The sequence below is a fragment of the Penaeus vannamei genome, chromosome 38 (assembly GCF_042767895.1).
Source record: "Penaeus vannamei isolate JL-2024 chromosome 38, ASM4276789v1, whole genome shotgun sequence".
NCBI lineage: Eukaryota > Metazoa > Arthropoda > Malacostraca > Decapoda > Penaeidae > Penaeus > Penaeus vannamei.
In genome coordinates this window covers 47,501-57,500 of record NC_091586.1, presented here as the reverse complement: position 1 = coordinate 57,500, position 10,000 = coordinate 47,501, and the positions used below count along the sequence as shown (strand labels likewise).

Here is a 10,000-nt window from a genome sequence, read left to right as displayed (position 1 = left end):
AGAATAATAGTGAAAATAATAAATATAATAATAATAACAATAACAATGATAACAATAATAATAGAAAATAATAATAATGATAAAAATAATAATAACAGAAATAATAAAAATAATGATAATAACAATAATAGTAATAACAATAATAATAATAACAATAATGGTAATAATAATAACATTATCAATAATAGCAATAATAATAGCAAAAATGATAAATACATTTTCGAAAACTCGTAAAATGCTGAGCAACTTCTCAACTGCACAATGACACACAAACAACACAAGAAAACACAAGAGCCCACAAATGAAGAAAAAAAAAAAGAAGCAAAATGCTCGGCACTGCTTTCTGCTTTTGTCTCAAAACTTACAAGTTTTAGTCATGGGCACAATTTTCCCTTTCACTTGCATCAGTTCTGTAATCATATCTAAGCTTTGAACACTGGATTTTTGTGACTCAATGTCTTTGTCCGGGCGAGTGCTGTCAGCCCTTAACGGTGAGAATGGGTTCCTCATTGTCTGGAGCACCTCTGAAAATGCAAGTCTTTTCAATGCCAAATACTAAAAAAGTGTCTGTGAAGATCCTCCTGCGAAATCACGTTAGTGGAAAAAAGGAGAAAATCATACATACAGAAAAGCGCTTTGGTAAATTTCTTGTTCCAGGTTCTTTATTAGTATGGAATAATGATAATAATAATAATAAAAAATAATGGTACAACATAAGTGCCTCAAACAAACAAACATGAAATTAACAAGGTAAGCACCTTTTTAGAACCTCAGGAGGATACAGTAATGTGAATATACAGCATCTTAATTTCTCCCAAATATGGCAACAACCTCAATGCCTCAATAAAGAAAAGAGCATAACCTGCCTGAGCCCAAAATAATAAGCAATAAATATATGCTGTCTAATTTCCAAAGATTTACTAGTCCTGTTAGTCGCTAGTGAGAAGTGGCTGTTACGCACTTCAACTCAAGTGGTCATAATTGAAGGAATCTAGTGAAGACAGGAGTAAAGCTTCTCATATGAAGGAAAATAACTATATACAAAAAAAGAGGCAAAAGTTGTAACTGAAGAATCATTATCTTAGGAGATAGCACTTTCTTTTTTTTTTTTTTACTTTTAAGACCAAGGGACCTCTCATTTTTTCACTGGCTATAATTTAATTTCTTTTCCAAAAATTTGAATATACTGGTAATAATACCTACATAATTATCAGTTATCATTTTCAATAAAATCCCTAAAACCCTTTTTTTGAGAATCACTTTTGGTTAAGGATAATGCTCCATGCTGATGAAAATTATTTTTTTCCCTGAAATATATGGCCAAATAAGGATAAGATCTAAAACCATTACACTAATGACTTTTTTATGCAAGATAATAAAAAATATGAAGCAAAATAACCATTAAGGAAATATCTATGACCACCAAGCTTCTACAGTTACTCAGTCTTTGCCACCATAAAGAAATACCTCTCACATATCATGCACATCAGCCATGCTAAATAATGAGAGACCAAAAAATGAAAACATGACTAATGCACATAGCCTAAAGATATCAGCAATTTCCTCTCTTTCTACCTCTAGTGTAAACTCGGCCCCAGAAACTCTTCGTTGTCTTTATTTGCGGCAAAGGCTTCATGTGGACCCTAAACCAAGGGATATAGCCCACAGCTGGACCTGGAAAATGCAAATGATGCCGCTAAAGACCTTAAAAGGTCGTCGTGGCTTCACTCTTTTCCGATTTCGGAGCTCAAGTTGAAAGACCTGTGTTAGTGATGGATGGGGACAAATTTGTGATAGGGGAAAGAAAATATTTGACCATTTTCATGATCTTTTATAAAATTTGAAAGGATACCTAGTAATTCAAATGTGTATAAAGTGAGTGATGTTATATATATATTCATTTTCAATAACTCTCACCAAGTATAAAGAAAAAAAATACAATTTTAGTTCTGAAAATGAAACAGAACATCATTCATACATTTTAATATTCAAGATTCTTTTCATATTCCTTTAAATAAATGAAACCTTTACATGTTCATTTTACATGCCAGTAAGCATCCACAAAGCAGAGCAAAAAAGAACATATAATCCCTGAACAAGCATTTTGCTCAAACCATCTGAATCCCATAGCATAATCCGAATGAACGACCTGTGACACTATTAAAGACAAAGTAATGGGGAAAAAGAGACTATAAATGGTCTAATTCTTGAAGGTAAACTTGAATTTCAGATGCCAGAAATGTTAACCCCTTCTGTATACCTGAGCCAAAGCACTAAAGCAATCTCACTCATAATGGAAGGAAATCATATATATCAAATGGCACACTGAAGAATATAATATAAAGGAATAATCAGGTTTTCTTTCATACATCATTATGAATAATATGACAGGATGACTGTCATAAACCATACCTGCATAGTAACTGCTGAAGTCATATAGTACTAAACTGATCTAAATACAAAACTTTTTAACAATCAATTTGTTTCTCAATCGTTTACCTCTGAAGAAATTCAGACTATACTCTCATACCTACTTAAGAAGCAATTAATAACATCACACTTTCCTTGTTTCATTAGCAACATAAAGAAAAAAATTGTACATTCACATTTTTTCTATAACAAAAGTAAGTCAAAATTATTTTCGCCAGCTTCAAAAGGGCAACATGCGACACTATTTAGCTGTGTAACACACCATTCTCATCATGCGTTGCTTTTTCTCAAACTGTGTTAGAGTACAGCATAAGTACCAAGTACCTTTGTATAAACATGGTACTACTTATCAATAGAAACAAAAGTGTGAAGGAAAAAAATGTAAACTATGTGACTGAAAATGTTAGATCTTTTTTGTTTTATAGAATTATTCACTTATATTCATGGCTTCTCCTACCTTTGTCTTAAAGAACTCTGTGAAAGTGTCCTATCAATATCCTAGAACAATTAGAAGAGAAACACTCACTATTGGGAGGACTAGAGTAAGGTGGGTAGTCATGCTGGTTGAGGGCATGGGATACTGCCTGCAGTCTGTGGTGGAATCCTGAAGAAGCATTCACCTCAGAGGCACCGAAGGCAATGCGACATATGGCTCGTTCACTTAAATTGCTGAAAGAGGAAGAATGGATATTGCAGGTTGCTCATACAGTACTGCTGCATTCACTGCATTCACTGGAGGATGGGAATTCACAGTCTCTGAGTATCAATACCAATATATTGCACAACACAGTACAAACTATCATATTCAACTCAAAATAATTTCCACTCTAAATATGTATATGTCTACATACATAACACACACATGCATGCATATATATAAATGCATATACATTTATATATAAAATCTTAAATATGTTTAACTGTCAATACAGTATGTCAACTAAACTTTAAACAGTAGAAAAACAAATTTGTCTTCCGACTCTCAAATCGTATAAACACAAGAAGAAAGAATCTCTTACCTGTATTCTAAGTCTGTGCTAATTTCTGATAACTGCTCACTATTTAAATCTGCTGGGAGCTCCATCAGATAGAAATAGTCCATGGCAAGAGCCCCTGTCCTCGCCAACATATTAGCTTCTGCAATTAAATGATAACCAATGAGTAAGACAAGAAAGAAATAAAATATATAAAAATCTTGCAGTTTTAAATTATGAGTAAAAAACATAGTATTGTTCAATGAGAATAAGATAAAGAAATAGTTAATAACACACTTAGTAGTGTCAAGTAGTCAGTTTGTTAAAATTGCGAGAATTTCAAATTATCTACTTTCATCAGTAATAGCACTAGGACAACAGTTTCTTGATTTAAAAAGTTCATCACGGCCTTAAAAGTCACTCCTGAAACAAACACACCATTTCTTCTGCCAAATAAAATTAATAGAATATTCCAAGGTGACACTACCTGTGGTCTCCTTTGAGTGCTTTTCCCACGAATAAGCATAATCCCAGAGCTCTTGGGAGTCCATCAATGCCTGAGGATCAAACAGGGATTTGCCAAGGTATTCTTGGCCTTCTTGTCCAATGCTGATGAAGGATGACGCTCCTTTGGCCATGACTGTTTGACCTTCTCCCGAAGATATGTTTCCCTGAGAGTTCACAAATATTTAAGTACCATTAATCTCTATCTGGCTATTTGGAATCACCGTTTTCAATTTGACAATAAACTTCTTAAAAATGTATTTCTTGCTTTTATATCACTGACTAGGGCCTACAGTTTCTAGGGGTCATTTTCTTATCTTACAGTGTTATTCAGTGTCATAAAAAAATCTGTAAAGTAAAACCCTAATGAATCAAAATCAAGAGCTAATATAATACACAAAGGAAGTCGCTTCACCTCTTGTATATCGGCTATTCCACAGATGCACATGCCAACAGGATCCACTGAGAGAGAAGATATGCCAAGCTGCACACTGACTGCCTCCAGACCTCGCACAACAACAGTCATAAAGCTCCCCTGGTGCTCAACCCTCATGAATGGTGTGAATCGCATTTTTGTAGGTCCAAAATAACCACTATCTTGTACAGATTCTGTCAACTGGAAGTAAGAGGCACAATTCATCTTTCAAAGTTAGATAAATCCAATACTTGGCAACATCTGCAAGGGTAAACTGATCTGCTTACAGACTTGTAAAAGACTAAAGTCTCACCTTGAAAGTCCATGTTGCCATCTCGACATAGAGCCCCATATGCAAGGTTTTGTTGAGCCGGTAATGGTGAGCTGAAATGGTGTTTTCTTCATCTTCCCAATAGACTGGCAGAAGAGCAGATCCAAGTGACCATGCCCATGATGACCACGAATCCTCTCCTGTCATATCTTGTGGAAGATAAAAATAATGTAATGACAAACAGCATCATGTAATTTCCCAATAAGAAAGCAAAATGAGGAACTTTGTCTTTGATAAACATATACATGCACTCTCTTTACATATGCACACATACACGCACGCACACACATACATGCATGCACGCACCTGCCCATCCACCCCCCACCCCCCGACACACAGGCCTACTCTTTCCTTCAGATCTAAGATGATCCCGAAGTACCTAGACACCCATCAAAAAGATAAACAAATAAGAGAAAGTGATACACCATTCCATTACCTTCTCCAAGCCCCATGTCCAGGTCATCCCCTCTTGGCTGGCCTTGGGGTTGCTCCAGGTCAGTGGGTGACCCAAGATCTCCATAGTAGAGTGCCAAGGCAAGCTGAAGCAACCTCAGAAACATTGGCAATTGCATATCTGACAGACTGAAGTGCAGCTGTGGGCAAAAGACATCGTATCGCGTGCATAATGGTTGTATAGAGTTGACAGACTCAAACTGGCGGACTATTCTACAAGATAGTGAGCATCTGTACAACAGGGGCTCCTGCAAAGAAACAGAGAGAATAACTATTATCTATGTCTATGTATAATGTACTCTTGTAAAAATTTCATTATACACAAAAAATTAAAACAGCTTTTATTTATGGCAAACAATATATGAACTTGAAAATGTATTCAATAAGACACCTCATCATTCTTTTCAGAAGTAAATTCTAGGATTATCTGACTTAAAGACTTTGCTACAAGAAAATATAAAGTGTGATAATCGTACAGACCTGATAGTTTTCTATCTTGCCTGAAGCATTTCTCTTATCTAAGCACACTGTTAGATCAGTAAGAGTTGCAAGATTCCGCAAAATCAGGTCCTCTGCTGTCAAATCTGCATTGGGAACAATCAGAGATGCATTTTTACAATGCATTCTCATATATATTGATGCAGTTATTTTACATATAGAATCTGCTGAGGTTGAAAAGTAAGACAAAAAGATATCATGCAAATGACAGCATATATTCTCATAAAAAAGAGGTTTCCCTTTCTCTTGAAATCAATATCAATACCTTCAGCAAATTCGCAATGAGTAAATAGAATAACACCAAATCATACGTGACCATCTCATGGTGGCCAGGATGATGTGCACCTGTGCACCAGGGTGCACAGGTGCACATACTAAAACAACTGCGGCCTTGCCAAATTTTTTCCTTGTAATTGGGTCAAATAAAGAAATATGGCATATGGAAAATTCTCAACATATAAACAAGTCATGCATGAAATTGTTTATTTATTGCGTTAGTTAATGTGCACTTAAATAAAAAATCTAAGGTAAAAACAGTCAAACTGAAATACAGCTACAAAATATAAAGACTTGACACTGGTAAAAGAGAGGTCCTAAGAAGGAAGGTACTTGTTCCTAAAATTAATTGCTTTGGCAATGAACAAAGAATTTCTAAAATATAATGATCCCATGTAGAAAATAATGACAACTCTGGGTTTCAAAACTGTCTTTGCGTTTGCTTGAACTGAATGATGAGGCTTTAACCTTTGTGTTTGTGAGGGAAAGAGATAAATTATGAATGGTGACAAATGGTACGGTTTAATAACTGAGTACTGTAAATCTAAGAGAAAAAATAAGCTGAAATAAGCTTGTCTGATTTCAGTTGTCATATCAAGCTCATAGTATCAAGTGCTGCATTCAGAAAAGAATGCTCCGTGGGCTACAAAAATATTGGACTACTAATGTTCTAGATACAAATCAAAAGGGTAATTTTGCTATGATAAATCTGCATGTAAAGCTAATAATTAAGTATCTATCTTTGGGGGTAGTAGAAATAAACTGTTGCAATAATTATAAAACAATAATAATGATGATGATAATAATAAAAAAAAAAATAATAATAACAATAATAATAATAATAATATCAATAATAATAATAACAATAATAATTACAATGGAAATCAACTGTAAAAAGCATATTCACTTACCTATAAAAGCTGGCGTCCAGTTACCATTGACAGAGCGGAACTCAAGTGTTTTCACATTGATAGATAAGACAATGTCATCCTCAACATACTTGAGAATTACATTATTGCAAACAATGCACACATTATTTATGATTCTGTTGATGAGCCCTTGAACATAACTCGTTGGCACTTCTAGGTCTTGCCTGAAATATAAAAAAATAATATTGTTTATAGTGGAGATAGATGATGAATTTTCCCTTACCTATGATGATATAGTTTCTTAACATTTACTTAAGACCTAATGTGACACTTATCTGACCCAATGACATGCAACATGCTTCACATTTTCATTAATACAGTACTCGCCTTTTCTGCCTTCGCCTAATATCTGGTGACTTTGGTCCTGTTCCTCCTTGACTTGAGGTGTCTGAGCTTGCGGTGTCACTGCCCTTTAGTTTCAGGATGCATTCTGGAGGAAGAGAACAGAATAGTCTACAGTCAATGTTGTTAAAACATGAACAGTAAAGATCAAGGAAGTCTCTATACATAGCCACAGAGCAACACTAATTACTGTAATTAATATGTATATTATACCTATCAATTTTTTCTTTAAAAAAAAAGTGATGAAAAAAAAAGTAATAATAAATAAAAAAAGCAAGGGCAAATAACCTATGGTGTTGATTGTGATAATAATGGGCTCCGATGTCAGTTTTGTCCATGGCACGTGGATCCGCAGCTCGTGAATGTGCCCATTTACAAAGGAGAAAGGGAGACGTAATTCTTGCTCCAAGACATCTAAACGTAGGTCGAGGTTATTGAAGACTGCATCTCCACCCCACAAGGAAACCTTAAACAAAGAAACAAAAATAATGATAATAAATAACATTACAAAGATAAAAGGAGTTCCTGATGTACTTTTCACGGTAAACATTAGCAAATTCTACTTATAAAACGGCAGAAAAATAAACATAAATCAAATGTATATACTCATAATAAAAAATATATAATGAAATGGAGGAGAAGGAGAAGCTAATATGGAAGTTGAAAAAATAAACACAAATAGAGTAAAAAATGACATATGCCGAAAAGGAAGAAAAAATATCAAAAGCAACTCACCTGGGAGTCCTCAGGTTTGAGGTTCTTAATGTATTTATCCACATAGCTTAGGATGATGGGCGTAATGTAAGACTCAATTCTTAACATTCTGACAATGTCTTAGTCTTCTGCAATCTGGGAGAGAAGGATACTAATTAAGCCAATGGTAAGAATCAGACTGTTATCCATAGTAATACCAGCATCGATGTGCATAGACTGAGAAGAATAAATCTATTGGACTGTGATAAATTGGAGAGTATGTAGATATAAAACTGATGTTAAATAAGAATATCATAAAATCTAACCACAAAGCTGCTTTATCTTACCTTCCAATAGCTTTTCATTTAAAATCTCAGCATTTATTTTCCATATAGTGTCCAAAAAACATATTTTCTGAAATACAGTATGGGTATCAGTCATTCAAGAATTCAAATTGCAATATATCAGAATGCCTGCTCTTTTTCAAATTTCACTTTAACAATTAATTTGCAAACTGGCTTGTCCTTCATAAAGAAAAGGAATTCCTTTAATGATCTATTCATAATGCTTAACTAAAAGAGAAGATATGTGTTTCCTTAATAAAATATTACATTTCTTTCCTTTTTCATCTGTAATCCACTAATGTATTGATAATAACATAGGACCTTGCGTTAAATCATTCATATTTTTTGCATTAATCATTATAATTATTGAATTTTATTGTGCCATTAGAGTAGACAGCCTCTACTAATTATCACTGGTCAAGAAATTATACCAATTACTTCCTTAAACATCTTTCAGTAATGAGTAATTCTATCAATTTTGCTGTTGCTATCCACAAAATATTACATACTTTCCTCTCCTATCAGAAATGACAACACTTGACAATGATCATAGATTTTCTATTCCTAATAAGATGTCCTGCTTCCTATCTGTTCTATACTATCTACCATCAATAACAACTGAGGTGATGTAGCTCAGTAATGGGGTGATGGCATCCTACCTGATGGGTCTCCATTCAACTCAACTGGGGTCAAAGTCAGGGTAAAATAGAACTTGCAAATCTACCACAACATCCCCTCCTTTAACAATTAACAATAAAATAGTTTTATAATCATACGTAATATACATAATAGTGCTAGCATCACGCAATCACCACAGTCTTATTACCACTGGCACTTCGTTTATGGTCAATACCCCTGAGGGGGAACAGCCCCTTGCAATAAATATATTGGTGCATGATATACGTAATCCCAGTGCCTCTGAGAGCCTGATACTGGGTCTGTCCTCCACTCTATTCTGCCTTACAAATGTGGTGGATTCTTAGTCATCCAGGGTGAGTCGAGGGGCGGCGGTAACTTAGGTTGCAGTTGATTCCAGAGACAAATTATACCTTTATTACCATTATTTATCCCAAAACTTCCCTGGTACCATTCATGCACTCCCCTGCTTTCAGGACCAAGTTTATATATATTGTGGGGTTATTGCAGCATAATTTCTATATGAATAGGAAGTAAACAGTGAGAGGAATCCATGGACACTACCATCGTCGTGATCGGTCATGTAAAGGTATTCTGCATGCTTACCAACAGTCCTACCTATTGACTTCATAGACTTTTCCGCAAATCATCCACATACACGCATGCATATTAAACTAAAGTGCAATTGCCCTTAAACACAGGCCATTTCCTTCGCTAGACCACCACCTCAGCCGTCTTAACAGGACAATAAAGGCACTAACAACCCTCATCAGTCTACTTCCTCGATACCCTACACCTCACGTTCCCCTCCTGGCCTTTTCCGCACCATTTCCACTCACCATTGCCGATTAAAACCCAATTTGACGTGAGGAGGCGACATAGCGGCCCCAGTGGCCCTTTGACAGTGTTTACAGTCGATCGCCTTTTGTTTTTGTTTACGTCACCAACCTCCGCGACATTTGCGAATTCCACGCGATTTTGGCGCATGACGTAGTTTTGGTAACATTTATGAAGATTAGGAGAATTATATAGCTTTTTAGGGAAAGTCTATGGTTTTCTAGCAAATCTTGAGATTTCTTTTAAATTGAAATTCTCCATATTCACGCCATTGCGGGAAGCCTATATATATATATTTTAGAATCTCACGATACACACACACACACACACACACACAC

General features: G+C 35.1%; 1 protein-coding gene across 1 annotated transcript in view; it reads right to left on the bottom strand.

The window, feature by feature from the left end:
* The window catches only part of Vps13B (vacuolar protein sorting 13B), a 33,252-nt gene extending 23,514 nt beyond the window's left edge, over window positions 1-9,738 (bottom strand). The window contains exons 1-14 of the mRNA XM_070116206.1: window positions 9,665-9,738; window positions 8,193-8,259; window positions 7,888-8,001; window positions 7,441-7,618; window positions 7,138-7,240; window positions 6,793-6,974; window positions 5,588-5,691; window positions 5,091-5,355; window positions 4,637-4,803; window positions 4,324-4,524; window positions 3,892-4,075; window positions 3,450-3,567; window positions 2,957-3,099; window positions 366-524 (exon numbers count right to left, since the gene is read on the bottom strand). Of these exons, the coding sequence (XP_069972307.1) occupies window positions 366-524; window positions 2,957-3,099; window positions 3,450-3,567; window positions 3,892-4,075; window positions 4,324-4,524; window positions 4,637-4,803; window positions 5,091-5,355; window positions 5,588-5,691; window positions 6,793-6,974; window positions 7,138-7,240; window positions 7,441-7,618; window positions 7,888-7,974 (1,891 nt within the window). The 5' untranslated portion in view covers window positions 7,975-8,001; window positions 8,193-8,259; window positions 9,665-9,738. The remainder of the gene's footprint in view (window positions 1-365; window positions 525-2,956; window positions 3,100-3,449; window positions 3,568-3,891; window positions 4,076-4,323; window positions 4,525-4,636; window positions 4,804-5,090; window positions 5,356-5,587; window positions 5,692-6,792; window positions 6,975-7,137; window positions 7,241-7,440; window positions 7,619-7,887; window positions 8,002-8,192; window positions 8,260-9,664) is intronic.
* Window positions 9,739-10,000: the final 262 nt, after the last annotated feature.